At 49.4% G+C, this 20,193-nt stretch overlaps 2 protein-coding genes across 3 annotated transcripts in view; both read left to right on the top strand.

Moving 5' to 3' along the window:
* The window catches only part of sypl2a (synaptophysin-like 2a), a 495,265-nt gene that overhangs the window by 42,364 nt on the left and 432,708 nt on the right, over positions 1 to 20,193 (top strand). The window lies entirely within an intron of this gene.
* Positions 2,896 to 16,640, top strand: atxn7l2a (ataxin 7-like 2a). 2 transcript variants are annotated; one of them, XM_085159151.1, is made up of 10 exons: positions 3,049 to 3,205; positions 4,063 to 4,131; positions 6,101 to 6,431; positions 7,412 to 7,659; positions 8,569 to 8,651; positions 10,202 to 10,413; positions 10,750 to 10,930; positions 13,904 to 14,025; positions 14,973 to 15,852; positions 16,499 to 16,636. In XM_085159151.1, the coding sequence occupies exons 1-10, from the start codon at positions 3,076 to 3,078 to the stop codon at positions 16,514 to 16,516; spliced, it is 2,274 nt and encodes a 757-aa protein (XP_085015277.1). In that variant the 5' UTR covers positions 3,049 to 3,075; the 3' UTR covers positions 16,517 to 16,636. The 2 variants fall into 2 exon arrangements, with proteins under 2 accessions (XP_085015278.1, XP_085015277.1); XM_085159152.1 differs by having other exon boundaries at positions 2,896 to 3,205; positions 14,973 to 16,640.

The raw sequence follows: 20,193 nt of genomic DNA on the forward strand, positions 1-20,193 counted from the left end.
TTAGTGTGTAGTTAGTGTAGTTAGTGTGTAGTTAGTGTTGTCTTGTGTAGTTAGTGTGTAGTTAGTGTAGTTAGTGTGTAGTTAGTGTGTAGTTAGTGTAGTTAGTGTGTAGTTAGTGTAGTTAGTGTGTAGTTAGTGTGTAGTTAGTGTTATCTTGTGTAGTTAGTGTGTAGTTAGTGTGTAGTTAGTGTGTTGTCTTGTGTAGTTAGTGTGTAGTTAGTGTTGTCTTGTGTAGTTAGTGTAGTTAGTGTGTAGTTAGAGTAGTTAGTGTGTAGTTAGTGTTGTCTTGTGTAGTTAGTGTGTAGTTAGTGTGTTGTCTTGTGTAGTTAGTGTGTAGTTAGTGTAGTTAGTGTGTAGTTAGAGTAGTTAGTGTGTAGTTAGTGTTGTCTTGTGTAGTTAGTGTGTAGTTAGTGTGTAGTTAGTGTAGTTAGTGTGTAGTTAGTGTTGTCTTGTGTAGTTAGTGTGTAGTTAGTGTAGTTAGTGTGTAGTTAGTGTAGTTAGTGTGTAGTTAGTGTTGTCTTGTGTAGTTAGTGTAGTTAGTGTGTAGTTAGTGTAGTTAGTGTGTAGTTAGTGTTGTCTTGTGTAGTTAGTGTGTAGTTAGTGTGTAGTTAGTGTGTTGTCTTGTGTAGTTAGTGTGTAGTTAGTGTTGTCTTGTGTAGTTAGTGTAGTTAGTGTGTAGTTAGTGTAGTTAGTGTGTAGTTAGTGTAGTTAGTGTGTAGTTAGTGTAGTTAGTGTGTAGTTAGTGTTGTCTTGTGTAGTTAGTGTGTAGTTAGTGTAGTTAGTGTGTAGTTAGTGTGTAGTTAGTGTAGTTAGTGTGTAGTTAGTGTAGTTAGTGTGTAGTTAGTGTAGTTAGTGTGTAGTTAGTGTGTAGTTAGTGTGTAGTGTAGTCAATAGTGTTGTTGTGTGTGTGAACAATGAGGCGACTGCTGAGTGTTACAGGTGTTACAGCAGTGACACATCTGCTGTTGTCAGGCCTGCAGGTATCAGGCTGTTGTTCTCCTTCATCTCATAGTGGACAGAAATTATTTTTTGGAGCGGCACAAATAATTTGTGTATAATCTGTATCAGATTATAATAATCTGCATCAGATTTGATGCAGAACAGCTGATTGTTCTGTAAATAGTTTGAAATGTTTATTATTTATGTTGCATTTTTAGGTAAACAGCTGCAAAAAACTTTGTTGTTTGCATAACTCAGTTACTTTTTTGAAGAAGTAACTATATAATTAATCGCCCAAAATTGGTCATTATTTACTGTATTTGCAGACAGAGTTACAGACTCTCTCCCAGACCACAGACTCATAATACAAGTCAGAGCTAAAGTTGTGTTTTCAAACTTGGAGTTGAAGTTATTTTTCCTTCCAATAGTGTTAACATGCTACAGGTCATGAACAAGATTTATTTTAATTCTCATTGTAAGTGGGCTAAAGCAGGTAATTAAAAGTCGTCTAACATAAATGCTGTAATTTGATTACTTTAATAAACATGTAACTTGGATGGATTAGATGCTGGCGTGACCACAGTGCACACGTGTGCTGTCGCTCACAGTGGTCCAAGTGTCGGCTCAGGGAGTTTGTGTGCTCGCTCAGACACATGAAACATTAGAGGGAACTTTGGTCACCACCACACTTTAGTCTGTGGATTCGTTAACGTTAGCTTATGGTTGTTTCTGGGCATAAATACACAACTCAGACAGGTGAGAGGGGCTCGCTGTTAACTGATTTAGAACCAAAAAGTAGGATTTTAAATTAGACAGGAACAGGGAGCCAGCGCTGGGGTTCCAGGCTCCTTAGTCAGCAGGCGAGCAGCTGCATTTGGACCAGCTGGAGACGATGAAGAGAGGCCTGGTCCAAAGCAAAGTACAGAGAACTGCAGCAGTCCAGTCTACAAGTAATGAACACATGAATAACACGTTCACAGACATCAGCTGCAAGCTGTGGCTTTACCTTGGCTCGCTGTCCCCGATGGACCACGCTGGAGCGGACTACTGCGCTCACCTGACTACACAGCTGGACTTCCAATAGGAAAGATCACCGTCAGCGTGTTAACAGCTAACTAACCAAACAGGCCGGTCCTTTGTGAACTAGCAACCTTCCAGGTTCTTGTGTGTGGCTTTGCTGCTTATCGGAGTGCTTTCAGCCTGTCAGCCACCTCCACAGGACGCTGGTCAACTCGCCTGCCTGCTCACCCTCCAATGCTCCCTTTTCACTGGTGCAATATCCATGTGGATTACTGGGAACGCTGCCTGGACTCATTCTCTTCTTCTCCTTTTCCAAGACCACATCCTTTCACTGATCTGTGCCACCTCCTGGCAAACATTATCCCGTGTGAGTGTACGATAAAGAACGCCGAACTAGGTCCTGCTGTTTGTGCTGGGCTTCGCCTCAGGTGCTGGTGGGCAGCAGGGTGCCAGTAGAAACGTGCTACTCTTAGATGAAGACAAAAGAAGGAAAGGCAGGCGTGTGGCAGTGAGGGACTGTTACAGGGGGAGAGCTGATATGATGGAGACAGAAGGAAAGCAGGCAGATATATGCAGGAGAGCAAGTTCAAACTGTTCTACATGGTGTGGATACGAAGTGAAATGGAGAAGATCAAATAGTCTGGTGGAGGTAAGTGTCACACAGGATCATGACTGTGGACGCTGAATGTCAGTGTGTGTCCCCCAACGAGCAGGTGGAGGAAGCTCAGAGGATGCTGTACCTGTGCAGGTGTGCAGCTGTGGACTCGAACCAGGCTGTTTGGTACATTTAGAGGAGAACCAGTCTGATATGCAGAGGGGACAAAGTGGGTGGCCTCTGTCCCTTAACAGGGTCGTGGACCAACTATTGATCATGTGCCGCGGACCGTGTGGAAGCTGTGGTGTTTCTTACACGTCACTCTGTTTTCACTGCGCATTCAACCATACTACGTCCACGCGTGTGCTGTGTTCATAACATTCTGTCATTTCCACGGTACAAAAAGGGGACAGCTCTTAGAGCCGAGCCTTCTGTTTGTGTGGGTGTCCCCAGCACGCGCACGCAGGAAGTTCCTTTCCTGTCGAGAACGCGAGATGACGTAAGCTGCTTGCCGCGCAGTGATGATGGCGGTTCGTGAACGCGCAGTAAAAGTAATGGCTGCTCTGGATCGGCGGGTTCCTAGCCTCGATGATTTCGTGGGTCAAAGCTGGACTGCCTGGGCCGATTGGGCGGGCATGACGCCGGCGGATGGTAAGGAAACACCCTGACACAAACACTGATCGCTACGGAGCCATTTAACGGAAGCAGCGGTGTTTATTCTCGCGGAAACGCAGGACAGAGCTAAACATGTTACCCAAACAAAGACCCTACCGGGTCCTAGTGCTGGGTGGGTAACATGTTGGTCTTCACTAGGTTACAAAAATGATAATTGTAAGGACACAGTCATTGTAGCATGATTTTCACCTGTGTGGTCATAAAACAGTCTGCAGCGTTTAGGGGAGACCATTCGTGTGGAGAAAACCGGCAGGGCTGGCTGACATCAGAGCGGAAGGAGGCTAGTGTGGACGGCTGGCCGTGGAAAGCGAGGATACAAGCTACCATGCGAGCCCGACTAGCCGGTGGCGACGAGGTAGTTAGCACTAGCATGCTAACGCTAGCAGCAGCCGGATTCAGAGCAGACGCCGGTGACGGAGGAGGAGTCTGACGCTTTTGCACCGCTGGCCCATCCTGTGATGGAAGGAAACATTTTGCGTGTCGTTCCCACTTCGCTTCCTTCGTTTCCTAAACAATGATACTCGTGGACTCGCCATACGATTCCTCGTATATGTGGCTTCTGCCCACAGTGTTCTTGCTAGCTTAAACTCACTGTTTGGCGTTTCTCCAGTGCTGCTCTGCCCATTAACTGTCAGATAGTCCCCCCACCACCCATTAGCTACTCCCTGCTGATCGTATACTTGGGCTACGAGTAATTCCTGAAGAAACGGTTGATCTGAGTCAATTACATAACACAGCTTATTAATATGGGCTATGTGTGATGTAAGATGAGCATTACTAATGATGATACCAACACCACAGCTGACAGTGGCTGTCTTGAACATGTGTTTCAGGGCCTGATGTGGATGACTGCAATAAGAATGGCAAAAAGGCTGCAGAGGCAATGTCACTCAGTAAAGAGGGTAAGTGTGCAGGTTGGGAACATGCCTCATACTTCTGGATCTCAGCTTTTCTAACAAACACACCTTTGCAAATACACATGCTGGATGCTGTTCTCTCAGGGGTACCTGACAGTGCGTGTGAGGACGGCCATGAGAGCCAAACGAGGCTGACCTGACGCCCCGCTGTTCTTAGTTTGAATCTGCTGTGGAGGTTTGGTTAAAAAAACTTTGGCCAGACTCAGAAAGTTTCGTCAAGCCAAAAGTTCAACAATGAAGAGTCTTCACAGAGCTCACACTGACTTTCACATCGCTTATCGTGAACACAGCTTTCTTTTGTAGTTATATTAACAGCTTCTAACACTACACAAGCCACATGCTTTGTAATGCTGTGCATTGTAACACGCGTCTGTGACGACGGTGTGTTGGAGCGTATTTGGCACGTAGAGGAGCGTGAGTGTTTGGCACGTGCACGCCAGCGTCGTCGCTCTAAATGAAGCTTTGCAGTGTTTCCGGCCTGACTGGCCTGTGGTTGCAGCTAGCACCGAGCTCCTGCTCATGGTGCACATCAGGGGAGCCTCACCAGTTTATGCCATTGTTTACACTCCCATTTTTATGTCAATGAATTTCTCCTAAAGGTTTGTGTTTGTAGTGCACACTAAGGTTGGGCGAGTGGACGCGTTTACCGACGGCAGGCTGATCGACCCTCCATCATTGTCTAACGGCTTCGAGGGCTGGATAGCGTTAGCTTCTATAAAGTGTGCACGTCCAGACTTCTGCTCACAGTTATTGGCTTCCACATACCGACGTGTTGGCGTGTGGCTGTGCGTGAATATGTGTTTGTGCTGCTGTGCTGCAGATGCATGAAAACAGCCAGCTTCTTATTAAGACCACCAGCAGGCTGACTGGCCCGTCACTGGTCAGGGCAGCGATGCATTCTGGTCCCCAGTCGGGTGGGTTTCCGTGAGCCTGGCTGAGGACTGTCGTGTGATCATTACCTGTACGCCTGCTCCTGGGGCAGGATATTGACTTGCACATACATACTGTTTGACCCAGTGGGGAGTTTATTTGTGAGCAGGGGAAGAAGTGGAAAAATGTCTTTACTGACTTATAATTCTGCTAATGCGTTCATGCTGTTTTCTCTAAGACACGCCTCCACTCATAATGGCTTCAGTAGACACACGGGAGTGTTTCACTGACAAACACAAGCCGTGTTCGTGAGCACAGTGATACAGAGCTCATCATTTCAATAAACACGCTCGGCCTGTGTTTGGAGATGATGTAAGAGGATACCTGCTCCACAGTGTGCACCATGATGCACATTCAGAGGACGCGTCAGCCAGAGGGAGCACTCAGCTTTAGTAGTTCAGAAGCATTTAGGATATCGCACCAAGTGAAAGATGCTAACAGCACCGCTCTGTGTGCCTATGACGCATGAAAACTGTGCCGACCATCAATGACAGAAGCGAGCGTCACAGCTGGTATGTTTGGCGTGCGGGGAGACGTCCACGTGCAGAGTTTCTAACACTTTTTCAGCTGGTGGATGCTTTTGTGGTGCTGCTACATTTTGCAGCCATAGTTTCACAGCATGTTTTGCAAAGACTGCATTTTGTTCGACGTCCTCCTCGTGAAATCCGAACGACATGCATCTGCAGATGGGTTACATGCAGACAGCTTAATGTTTCCATGGCAACCTGTACTCGATGGTTACCATAAAGCCACTTTAACCACTGTACGTGGAAAAACCCACCATATTCGATACATCGCACACCCATACCTTGGTAGTGAGTGAAACAAAGCCTGAGTCTGCAAATACGTAGTCGGGTAAGTGAGCCCCGACTTACAGCGTCTCCGTGGAGCAGGCTGCACAGTAGAAGCAGATCCAGCAGCTACGAGCACGTCAGTCTCAAGAACTGATCTGCACGTGCAGATTTAGGATGTTTGAAACCGTAGCTTCCTCTAAGTGAGAGTACGTCTTTCTGTGTTCTTCAAGACATGTCCATCTTTGGCCTCTACCCCGGCCATGACGACTTCTACCTGGTGGTTTGCAGCCACTGCGGGCAGGTCGTGAAGCCGCAGGCCTTTGAGAAGCACTGCGAGCGGAGACACGGGCCTGTGGCCAAGCTGTACGCCCGCTTACGCTCTCCCACCCCGGCACCGCAACCCCAACAGAGAAGCCATCACGGCCCCTCTCCTCCTCATGGGACCAACGCTGCTTCGTGGGAGGGTCGAAACCAGGGAGTCGGGCAGCTCCGGGCGGCTCCGCCTTCACCCGTCACACCACCACAGTACAGATACTCGAAGACCTCCAAGGACGGAGTGCGGTAAGAACACAGTCCAGTCAAAATGTCCGAGCTAAAGCACTAATAGATGATGTCAGCTGTTCAGGGTGTAGTGGCTAGCTTGGATTGGACGTGCAAAGATTGTGTTCGTCTCTGAATCCTGTACAAATGCTGTAATGTGTTCTTATATCTAATTGAAATAACAACTAAAGACAGTGTCAGCCTCTCTGTAGCAGCACATTAATGACTAACCTTTGAACCTGATGCTCACTGTGCTAATGTGTTTACATTATTAGCGCTAGCTCTGTAGCTAGCTGAAGCTGCAGCGAGCCCATAGTCTTTGATTAGGTAACAGCAGAGCCGTGTGTTCTGGTGCATCGTGTTTAGATGGAAGCTGGCGCCATAAAGCCTCCATGGATGCTGACTGTGTAATAACACTGTTATAACAGCCTTAGTGCTGAAAGGGTGTTGACTGTGTGAACTCAGTGCTTGCTGGAGTCTGGGGGCTACAGACAGGGTCACACCCAGAAAAGAGGTCGGACTTGTCTGTGAATCTGTCTCAGCTCATCGACTTTTCTCTCAAATACACATTTGACTTTTTTATTTTCGAGCTTTGGTGAAGCCCTTTGGCGTGTCCTGATGTGTGCTGCGCTGTAACCTGCTCGTGGCAGTACCCGTTACATCGTTCCAGCTGGTAGCAAATGATTGGTGGAGAGAAGCCGGCGTGAAAGTGGTCATCTTCTTAGTTCCTGATTTCCTGTCATCCTTGGTGGAGCGTGCTGGATTATCATGTTAAAGTTATTAACCAGAGTGTCGAGCTTACAGCTCAGTACCAAAGCCTCACACACCTTTCTATCCAAAGCCTGTGTTTGCAGCCAATCAGCACAGAGCTGTGTTAGAAACACATGATCTGAGAGAGTAATGTAGAGCTGAAGCGTGTGAATGAGCACATTAGAGCCCTCTTATTCATACAAGCTTGTTTTTCATTGGCTAAACTGTGACCTTCTTCTCTTGTCACCAAGACACTCCCCACTGGAGAAGTCCCACAGCAGTCACTTTGACTCTTCGGTGTTCAAGCAGCCACCACCTCTCGAGCCTCCCATGAGCTCCCCGCCTCCGTCTCTCAGAGACCCCCCTTGGCCACACGGAGCTACTCCGCCTGGTAGATCTTCACCCAGTGACAGGCACCCCACGGTGAGAAAGGATTCCACTCAGACCTCCGCTGCCACACGCCACCGCATCCCCAGACCCTACAACAAAGTGGCTTCCAGTGAGTACAAGTTCAGACGTGCAGGCAGTAGAGAAAGTAGATGTCAGTAGAAGTGTGGTGCGTTCCCGAATAAGTCGGAAGTCGACGCAGAGTTTTAAAGGTTTTTGTTTCCCAAAGTCCGAGCCAACCAATGTGACCCAAGGTAGCAATCCAAGATGGCGGCACTGTTAAAACAAGTCGAGCGTCACTCCGAGCTATTCTGGAACGCTGCGTCATGTGTCTGTGCGATGTCATTGTTGTGTTTGAGTCTGCAGCCGGTGTCTGCTGACGACAGCGTGACGCGCTGCATCATGAAGGAGCAGCCTGCCGAGTGCAGAGAGCGCAGCTCCAACACAGCCGTCTGCGCAGCTCCAGCCGTGCTGCAGCTGCGTTTGAGTCTGCAGCCAGTGTCTGCCGACGACAGCGTGACGCGCTGCATCATGAAGGAGCAGCCTGCCGAGTGCAGAGAGCGCAGCTGCAACACGGCCGTCTGCGCAGCTCCAGCCGTGCTGCAGCTGCGTTTGAGTCTGCAGCCGGTGTCTGCTGACGACAGCGTGACGCGCTGCATCATGAAGGAGCAGCCTGCCGAGTGCAGAGAGCGCAGCTGCAACACGGCCGTCTGCGCAGCTCCAGCCGTGCTGCAGCTGCGTTTGAGTCTGCAGCCGGTGTCTGCTGACGACAGCGTGACGCGCTGCATCATGAAGGAGCAGCCTGCCGAGTGCAGAGAGCGCAGCTCCAACACAGCCGTCTGCGCAGCTCCAGACGGCTGTGTTGGAGCTGTGCAGACGGCCGTTTGCTTTCAAATAGAATGAAACGGTGTGTCCACATGTGGACACACGTGTAGACACATGTGTGTCCACACATGTGTGGACAACAGACGTGAGCTTGTGCTGTCACACTGTGGCTCACGTGGCTTCTGTGTGTCCTCAGAGAGGAAGTGCGACTTGGACAAACACTGCGGCGTCCTTGACCCCGACAGGAAGAAAGTGTGCACCCGCCTCCTGACATGCAATGTAAGCAACACACACACACACACACACACGTGCTGTCCCATGTTAGTGCTTCAGTGTGGGTAAGTACAGGCTGAGGCGTGCTGTCAGGCTGTGACCCAATGACGGGGCAGCGTGTTGCTTTGAGCCCGTCCGCCATGGTCCAGCCCTCGCGCACACTCATCACTGTTATCACTGAACGTTTGTGTGTCATATTTGTGTGTCACATGTCATTGAAGTTATCCTGCACAGCCGTGAGTCCTTGTTGTTGTACGATGTATTCTCCACTCTGGATCTCCTCAACAATGTGATATCAAATATTTGACAGTTTTCCACAGTGGAGATTCCCACCGTGGTCTTCACCACAGCTCTCCCACTTTCCAGTCTGTCCCAAACTGGTGTCTTTCCATCTCGTGTTGAGCTCTGGAAGCACCAATAAAGCCTATTCTTCAGAATGTTTCTGGAAACATCTCCTGTGTTCTTCACACGTGTCACCACAGGTGTGGCTGAAACAGTATAGAGTAACGATGCAGGATTGGAGCTGGCAGTGAAGACGCGTGCAGTGCATCAACACAACACTCTGACAGTGATTCACACACGGCTCAACACGCAGCATCCTGGGAGCTCGTCTGGACTCACCTGTGGACAGAAACAGGTGCTGGTGTGTGGTCACAGCTGTGGCTGAGCTCGCTGACAGACGACAACAGCTGATGACTGCAGGAACAACTCCAAGCTGTTCTGCAGACTCGGGGCTCGAACCGTCCGTCGACATGTGAAGGAAACGAAAGGCAGGAGAGCCAGGACCGCCCCACTGCTGGGACAGGAAACAGCCGCCGTGGCGTTTACCACAGCGCAGGTGAGGAAGCTGAACGTGCTGTGGACACACGAGACCATCAGAAAACAGAGCGAGGCCTACCAAGGAGACGACACAGGAGCTACAGTCAGACACGGGGCAGGTTGCTGCCTCTGGCCTGGCGGTGTGCGAGGCACCATGAGATCTGAAGACTACCAGGGTCGGGTCAGTGTGAGACAGCTGGGTCAGAGGTCATGGGAACCCCGACACGCCTCTGTTTGTGTGAAGACGACACGCTAATCTGAATCCCACTGATCACGCACGGACACGTGTCAGAACTGCGGTCGCCAATCGCAGTGCAGACGTGCAGCTTGTTGATAGACGCGACCGACTGCAGTTCTGAGCTGTGTGTGAAACGCTGTCAAGTCTTTAGTGTTGATCCACTGCACACACAGGAAGTAAACATGTGTACACCAAAACAGCTACTGGGAGAAATGGTGCTTCTACTGGGAGAAACCATTTCAGCCATGACTGTCCTGGAAAACTGGGGGGTCGGTACAGGCGTTTCATTAATGGGGGAGAACTTGTGCTGTGATGTTCAGAGGAAAATGTCCTCGACTGTGGGAGGAGTTTAATGTGGACTCTATGGGTGGGCGATGATGTCATCTGCCACTGTCATACTGTTATTGAAAGAATTGATTGTGAACTCCACAGTATCCAGTCAGTCACACGAGCCTGCTCACATCCACAGCAAACACAATCTGATCTGTGCTTCCCTCAGATTCACTCCATCCACCAGAGGAGGAAGGTGGTGGGCCGCAGCAAGAACTTCGACCAGCTGGTGGCAGAACTCAAGACCAGGGTTCGAGAGAAAGGGAGCCAAGCCCTGGAGGGAGGCTCCTCGACGGGACAGTCCCTCAGCCCAGAGGCCCCCAGGGAGCAGGCTGGTACTCCACACTGCAGGAGACCTTTGGTCACCCTCCCTGCCTTCAGGTTGTGAAGCTGAAGCTAAGGATGCTTATAGAAGAAGTTAGGACTCTTCTAGAGATAAATAATCATTATTTTACTGCTTATAGCGGCTCAAACGTGGTTTGGCTTGCAGGATTCATGTGTAGTCAGTGCTGGGAAACTGTTTTATCAAGCAGCTAACAGCTGCTGTAACACAGACATGCTGGACTGATGATCTGCTAAACTAACACCCAGGTGTTCGTTCTGTTACATAAACAGTCCAGCAGGTCCCGGCTCAGCGTGTGCATCAAGTATAGGCAATGAGCTGGTGTGGTGCTGCTGAGGGTGTAACTGGATCTGGATGGTCCTGTGTGTTTCTAGTTGGCCTACGGCTGTGGTAGAGAGCGCCCCAGAGGAGGAGAGCCAGCGGGCGGAGGAGGGTAATCCCAGAGTCCCCTCACCTCTGGTCCACGGACGGATCTCGAGCGATGAAAGCGAGGCAGAAGGAAACGACGAGCGAGCTGAGTTTCCATCCTCGGCTGCACATCCCAGACCAGCGGCGGTGAGACGTCCTTACTGGGGCTGAGCACCCACAGGCTCTGTGATACCACAGAGCCTGTGATACCACAGAGCCTGTGATACCACAGAGCCTGTGATACCACAGAGCCTGTGATACCACAGGCTGACACGCTACATAGTGACAGAAGGACGCCCATGATGTATCATGGTGTCCCCAAGGACACAGGGGAGACACACAGGAGACACACAGGGGAGACACACAGGAGACACACACGCAGGAGACACACAGGAGACACACACGCAGGAGACACACAGGAGACACACACGCAGGAGACACGCAGGAGACACACAGGAGACAGACACACACACACAGCAGACACACAGGAGACGCGCACACACAGGAGACACACACACAGGAGACACACAGGAGACACACACACAGCAGACACACACACAGCAGACACACACACAGCAGACACACAGGAGACACACAGCAGACACACACACAGGAGACACACACACAGGAGACACACAGAGGAGACAGACAGGAGACACACACAGCAGACACACACACAGGAGACAGACAGGAGACACACAGCAGACACACACACAGGAGACACACACGCAGGAGACACAAAGAAGACAGACACACACACAGCAGACACACAGGAGACACACACACAGGAGACACACACACAGCAGACACACAGGAGACAGACACACACACAGGAGACAGACACACAGCAGACACACACACAAGAGACACACACACAGGAGACACACAGAAGACAGACACACACACAGCAGACACACACACAAGAGACACACACACAGCAGACACACACACAAGAGACACACACACAGCAGACACAGCAGACACACGAGACACACACACACACACAGCAGACACACACACAGCAGACACACGAGACACACACACACAGCAGACACACACACACAGCAGACACACACACACAGCAGACACACACACACACGAGACACACACACACAGCAGACACACAGGAGACACACACACAGGAGACACACACACAGGACACACACAGCAGACACACACACACACACAGCAGACACACGAGACACACACACACAGCAGACACACACACAAGAGACACACACACACAGCAGACACATACACAAGAGACACACACACAGCAGACACACACACAAGAGACACACACACAGGAGACACACAGAAGACAGACACACAGCAGACACACACACAAGAGACACACACACAGGAGACAAAAACACACACAGCAGACACACACACACACACAGCAGACACACGAGACACACACACACAGCAGACACACAGCAGACACACACACAGGAGACACACAGGAGACAGACACACACACAGGAGACACACAGGAGACACACAGCAGACACACACACAGGAGACACACACACACACGAGACACACTCAGCAGACACACACACAGCAGACACACACACACACACACACACAGGAGACACACAGCAGACACACACACAGCAGACACACACACACAGGAGACACACACAGCAGACACACACACACACACACAGGAGACACACAGCAGACACACACAGAGCAGACACACACACAGGAGACAGAAACACACAGAGCAGACACACACACAGCAGACACACACACAGGAGACACACAGCAGACACACACACAGGAGACACACAGCAGACACACACACAGAGCAGACACACAGGAGACACACACAAAGCACACGCACACACAACAGACACACACACAGAGCAGACACACAGGAGACAGAAACACAGAGCAGACACACAGGAGACACACACACAGCACACGCACACACAACAGACACACACACGCACAACAGACACGCACAACAGACACACACACACAGCAGGCGCACACACAGCACATACACACAACAGACACGCACAACAGACACAAACACAACAGACACAAACACAACAGACACACACACAGCAGACACACACACAGCAGACACACACACAACAGACACACAGCACACACACACACAACAGGCGCACACAAAGGAGACACACAGCAGACACAAACACAACAGACACAAACACAACAGACACAAACACAACAGACACACACACAGCAGACACACACACAACAGACACACAGCACACACACACAACAGGCGCACTCACACAACAGACACACACACAGCAGGCGCACTCACACAACAGACACACACACAGCAAACAGACACACACAGCAAACAGACACACACACACACAACAGACACACACAGCAAACAGACACACACACACACAGCAAACAGACACACACACACACAACAGACACACACACACAGCAAACAGACACACACACACAGCAGACACACACACAGGACACACACACAGCAGGCGCACACACACAGCAGACGCACACACAGCAGGCGCACACACACAGCAGACACACAGGAGACACACACATACAGCGCACACACAGGAGACACACACACACACACACACACACAGCAGACACACACACAGGACACACACACAGCAGACACACACACAGCAGGCGCACACACACAACAGACACACAGGAGACACACACATACAGCGCACACACAGGAGACACACACACACACACACACAGCAGACAGACCGGAGACACAGGCTCTGATAATGAGACCTGTGTGTCTCCTGTGTGTGCGCTGTATGTGTGTGTGTGTGTGTCTGTTGTGTGTGTCTGCTATGTGTGTGTCTCCTGTGTGTGTATAAAGCAGCATGATTGCAGTGACGTCAGTGTCACGTTGTCAGGTCCTTTTCTGAGAGACTGACTGCAAACATGGAGCTTAAACAGACACAAATACAAAAGTAGACGTGTGAAAAGCAACTAAATGTATTTTGTTCCAAAACAAACAGAGTTGTGTTGTAAACTCAGACACCATCATCTCTGCACAGCCTCGGGCACATGGCCTAAACACAACAGTCACGTTTTAAACCCAGAGCTCGATGTTTGAAGGTGTGTTTTTGTGTTTTAAAGGTGTGCTCGTTCGGAAGCCGTGCGTTGGGTCATGGCATCTACACGTTTGACAGGAGACTACACCACCTGAGGTCCGCCTTCAGCAGCATGCTGGAACAGCACATCAGCGCCCATCTTTGGAAGTAAGACGTCCCTGTGAACAGAGCTTCATGTCAATACTTGTGTGTTTACTACTCAGAGTTACTGTCAGCAGCTGTGGTCCAACAATGGAACGACCCACTGGGGTCAGTGTCAGTGCTGGGAGCACCCTGACTGCACCCTGCACAGGTAGTCCTCCAGGAGATGGACAGGTCCCACATCAGGACTGGTGTCTGCTCCTTTGTGTGGGAACTCTGAGCACTGCCAGAGCCCCACAGGACGATCTGCAGCAGGCCACGGGTGTGAATGTCTCTGACATTATATTCTGTGCTTTAGACAGAGCAGAGCACCCTGACTGTGACAGACATGCTGACTGTAACCTGGTTCAGCACGACAGGTTTGGTTGTCAGTCAGTGCTGGATGCACATCCATGGATGTGGGAGCATGCCCTGATACTGTCAGGCATGAACACCAGCATGGAAAAGAGTTGGAGCTGCTTTGATTCACTGTAAAAAGCCCAAACATCCTTTTGTTCCTGACACAGCTTATGAGGAAACGTCACATCAGTGTGACTCGTTCAGGCGAGAGAGACAGAGCAGCAGTCTGTGAGATACTCACAGTGCCACGTTTAACGTTCTTCCTCCATCAGATGCTCAGTCTGAGCCTGAGCAGGTCCTGAGAACCTGTCGTATGGCAGCAGTTTCCTGTCTGCACACAGCACAGGCGCCTCCTGATGTACTGGGCAGTGCAGGAACACAAACACTGTGCTTACATGTTACAGCTGCACAAACAAGGCGGGCACAGAGGTGCACCCTGGGTCGTTTGGGTCAACGCCCCCTCAGGAGACGACCTCACAGTGCACGCAGCTCCACACTGCTGTCTGGGCTTTATGTTCCAGGGTGACGAGTGAGGGTGAGGCGGGGGCGTGGCCACTGTAAACATGGCTGTGCTGTCAGACGCTGCTCATCTGTTCTTTTCTCCCTCTGTCCAGGAAAATACCTCAAGCTGCAGACCTTCAGTCTCCTCCTCCTTCAGCCAAGACCATCACATCCGTGTCCACCATCATGTCCTCCTCTTCATCACATTCTAAGGTTCGCACAGGAAGTCATATTAGCTCCTCCCTCAAAACGGCGTCATCCTCATCATCTTCCAGTCGAGGGCCGGGGAGGCCCCCGACATCCACGCAGTTGGAGAACTACGGGAGCAACAGCAGCAGCATCATGGCTGGTAGTCACGGCGCGCCTGCGGCGGCGCGCTACGCCAGCCCCGGGCAACCCAAGAATCCAGTCGGACGTCCCAGCAAGCAAATGTTGAAGCTGCGAGAGCAAGTCGCCACGGCCGCCGTTCTCCGCAAGCGCAAAGTCCCATCCCAGGAAGGAGAGCACTCGGGTCCCGACAGGAACTGCATCGTCCTCCAGGACAGGGGCCGCCCGCCTTCCAACACGTCGTCTTTATCTTCCAAAGCGCACGCACAGACCAACGGCACGCTCTCCCCCAGCAGCAAACCCCACCCCCAGCCTTCCCCCGCAGACGCCCAGTCACCGACCACAAAGGCTATTTGGACTTACAGACGGACACACCCCCCTCTGGGAGACCCTTCTCCCACCACCAATTCCCACAGCCGCGTGGGAGACTCAGGGCTGCACGGGCAGGGCAGTGGGAGGGTCTTTGAGCACCAAATGGTGAAGAAACGCAAAGCCGGTCGTACGGAGGACAACGCTCCCTCCTCTAAGCCTTCAGCCCACTGCCTGACTCCCTCCTCTTCTTCCAGCTCTGCCACTTCGTCTCCACGCTCAAACTTCTACCCCTGGAAAGACAATAAAAGCGGGACGCTTTCTGGGGGTGTGGAGAAGAAGCTGGGCACACAGAAGGTAGGTTTGGACGAGGGGAAATGGGTGTACTGAGCAGTTCCGGTCCACACTTGGCCCCTGCAAAGGCGACTAGGAGTAACCCTTGAAGCTCTTTTGAGAACGGAGTGGTTTCTGTTGTGTTTCTGCTTGTATGACTGCGTTAGTGAGGGCGGCCTCTGCCTGTGCAGCTACCTCACAGCTCGTCAGCTGATGAGACTGCCTCTGCTGAAAGGATGCTGCCAGTCAGACAGTTTGTGCAACCAGCTCAGTGCCTCTCGGTGCATATAGAGGGATCGTGTTTCTGCAGAGACGCAGCGGTTTACTGCAGCTGCTGCCCTCTGGGTAATTACAAAGTGCCATAGATAAGTCAGGTCATACTTCTCAGTCTTTGTCAGCGACGTAGTCTTGGACTAGACTAACACAGGTCTGCTGCAAGGTATTAAAAATGACTATTACTCAACCGAGAGCTGTTTCCATGACGATCAGTGACGCCCAGCAGCGGTGGACAGAAATTCCCGCCACGCTCTGAGGAGCTGGTGAAATACTCCACAGGCTGACTTAAACGGGCTCTGTGTGAAACAGGGATCTTTGTTTGTTGTGAAGTGAATGCAAAGAGCAGCTGTCTAAACAAAAGTAATAATTTGACTAATTTTCTTTTGTCCTACAGCCAAAACTGCACCATTAAGTGTGCCTGCCTTACAAGCCACGATGAGGGAGCCAGCTCTGCTCAGTCCAGGACTGAGCCAACAGGACTGTGTGTGTCTGTGTGTGCCTTCTGTCTGTGTACGCTTGGGTGTGAATGTGTGTTTGTATGTGCGACGTCGATGTAGTGTGGATCGCAGCTGGGTGTGTGGGTCTGGGTGGGAGGAAGTTCAGAGCGTATGGATTTAGAAATACCTCGCGACCATCTGGTTATGCTGCTAAATGAAATGTTGGTTTATAAACATTGATTAAAAATGTCATTTTCACTCTGTTTCTGTCACTTCTTTATCACTTTGGAAATGTGCTCTCATGGTGCAGTTTGAATGTTGGCTGAATTCAGTGGTGCACGTTTTACAATCAGAAACTAGACGATGTGACTGCATTAACACACATTTATCCCCACAGCTGCTTTGTGTTATTAAAGACTGCTGTAACAGAGGGAAACCCCAACAATGACCCTCTGACAGAACCGGGCTGAGGAGGGGGCAGCCGTCACGACGGGTAGGGAGTGAGGGGCCACGGGGGAAGGTGGCCAGGCCTTAGATGATTAAATGCAAAGAGTGAAGACACACAGCAGATTCAGGGTCACCTGATCCAGCCTTAACTACACACTTGACCATCTTAAAAGTCTGACATCTATTAGGGGGATATGGTACTATGAAGTCTTTTAGATTAAGATTGTATATGAGCAGCAGAATCTGAGTCTGGATCAACAGGCAGACGGTCTCGAGTACCTGTCAGCACTCTGGCTGCAGCATGTTGGAACAAATAAAGGAAACGGGACATTTTTAGGATCGCCTAATATCAAATTACTGCAGTCCAAGCTACATCTAATAAATGCACAAACTAGTTTTTCAGCATTACTCTGAGACAATATCTTTATACTTTTAGATTTTTTTATTTGCATTTTGCGCACTGAAGGACATCTCTTGGTCACAGGTCAAGGTAATGCCATCCAGAGTAAGAATCTGCTTAGATACCATATTTCTAAGATTTTCAGGGCCGAGTACAATGACCTCAGTTTGACCTGAATTAAGAAGCAGAAAGTTAGTGGCCATCCAGGTCTTTAAGACATTCCTGCAGTTTAACTAATTGGTGTGTGTTATCTGGCTTCATGGACAGATAGAGCTGGGTGTCATCTGCATAGCAGTGTAAATGTATGCTATGTCTTCTAATGATGCTGCCTAAGGCAGGGTCCAAACTTTTTGCAAAGAGGACCAGATTTGGGAAGTTGAGAACGTGTGTGTGGGCCGACCATTCAGCCTGAAATATTTTGAACCATTAACATTAAATGCAAATGCAAATTTATACGGAGCCCCGCAGGGGACATGGGAGAAAAAAAGACTGACTTTTGCGAGATGTCGCAAAAGTTTTAGTCGCATTCTTCAGAGGCCACCAGCTCGAAGCCAACCGGGAGGTCGAGGCACGATGTGCCGGGAAAGCGGTGTTCCTCCCGGCTGTAGTAGGTCTCGACCTCCCGTTAGCTTCGAGATGGTGGGTGTCAGATCTCCGAAAACGTCGGAGCACTTTTGCAAATATGTGATGTCTTGTAAACCGAGCAGGTTCAAAATATCTTAAGTGTATTTTGTGACCCAGAAAGAGTAATATTACAACTAAGTAGCTGCCACCATTGGAATTCAACTTTTGCGAGATCTCAAGTTTGTTTTGCGAGATCTCGCAAAAGTCTGTCTTAATTTTTTTTCTCCCATGGCCCCTGCGGGGCTCCGTAACTTTATCATTTTCCTTTTTTGAATTGAATTTTTTATCATGAGTTATTAAACGTTTTTACCAAAATAATGTATTTGAAAAACACAAAATGAAGAAAAATTAAACATCTAAGTTCCAAACATGTGAACAGGAAAATAACATTAAGAGTTAACTTATTCAGAAGTACAAAACACTGGACCTTATAAATCTGTTCATCGCTCGTTCTTTAGTTTTTTAAATTGACCATCAAAAATGAAAAAAACTACATTATGTTATTGGACTTTGAATCTCAAAAACAAAAATGGATGTTTTTTATTTCAATTTAAAAATATGAAATTGAAAAACGGGCTGCTGGGCCGAATCAGATTTTATTTAATTTGCAGTGTTTGGGAGACCTGGTTTGATCGTCAACTGAAAACAAGAAGGAAAAAGACTTACAAGCTAAACAAACCACTTGCCTGCACTAATGTGAAGGTGATACTGAGACCTTGTAAAGGGCCCAGGGCTGGCTCACAAACACTGGTTCTGATGCGTAAAATGTCACGCAAGTGAGAGTCGCTTAATCTCGTCCTCACGCGGATCATGACGGAGAATGTCTTCTCGCACATGTATGTGAGCCAAACAAGCTCAGTATTTTCTTAGCAAATGTTCGAATCTCTTGGAACACGCCTTTATCCAGCTGGCGGTAAAAGCTGTTGGTGCCGACGGCGATGCTCGGAGTCACACTGCAGCTCAGGAGCATCATCAGGGTCCACGGAAGAGGAAAAAGGCGTGATCTCCTTTTTCAATAGCTGCAAAATCCCAAAAGCGCTGTTGAACCTTCTCAGCCAGAGAAGTCTGCTGCACACCTCCTCATTGCACACTAATATTGGTCTGTAGGAAACTAGTCATTATTTCCTGTAGCGATGGCAAATGTGTGGTATTGGGCTGCATTTGAGACAGATGTGTTTAGAAAAGTAGCAGTTTGGTCTCAAAGGCTGTGATGTGTGAATACAGTTACCACTGCATGAAGGCTCCTGCTCAGCGTGTTCACATGTTGTGTTATTCCAAGAATTGTCTGATTTCCTCCCTAAGAGAGTAGAAGCGCTGCGGTGCCGACCCCCGACCGAGCCATCTCACGTCATTGTGATACACAACATCTCTGTATTCAGCCTGGATGTTGAGTACAAACTGTTGACACTGGCGCTGCAGGGCTTTGGAGCAAATATCAGCCTTTATCGCCTTTTTCAGAACATGGTCGTATTTCAAATGTTTAGCAGAGTCCTTGTAGGTGAATAATCAGTGGAGTTTTATAGCTTTACCTCCTTCTTTGCTGACTTTGTTACAGACTAGGGTCCATTTCCAGCCACAGCAGGTGCACCATCCATAATAACCCAGTGACTTTATTCCACGGTAGCTTCATGTCATCTACGGCGGAACAAGCAGCAGCAAACAAATCTGTTTCTCGTTTGGTCCATATCTGGAGGCTCACTCATGTTCATTTCATTGTCCACCCTTCTAAGAAAAAGAATCTGTGACCGAGGCTGTGGGCCAGTGGAAGTTTGAACACGGGCCACATTTGGCCCGCGGGCTGGACTTTGGACGTGCCTGGCCTCAGGTTGGCTGACCAGCTCCTCCTGAGCGTGCCCAGGACTAATCGTAAGCTCAGAGGGGGGCGTTTGCTGTGGCAGCACCAAAAGTGTGGAATGAGTTGCCTTTACATGTTAGACAGGACCTTCCTTATCTGTTTTTAAATCACATCTTAAAACATCTATTTGGCTTTCAGCACAGCAGGACCTGTTGATCTCTCTTAATATGTTGTTTATTAATTATATATATTTTTTATTTTAAGATATTTTATATGTAATTTAAACTGTTTTCTCTTTGTTTTATATTTGTAGTACTTTGGCCAACATTGTTGGTTGTAAAGTGCATTATAAATAAAGATGCTGCCAAAGGGAAGCATGTATAATG

Source organism: Neolamprologus multifasciatus, chromosome 5 (assembly GCF_963576455.1).
Source record: "Neolamprologus multifasciatus chromosome 5, fNeoMul1.2, whole genome shotgun sequence".
NCBI classification, from domain to species: Eukaryota; Metazoa; Chordata; class Actinopteri; order Cichliformes; family Cichlidae; genus Neolamprologus; species Neolamprologus multifasciatus.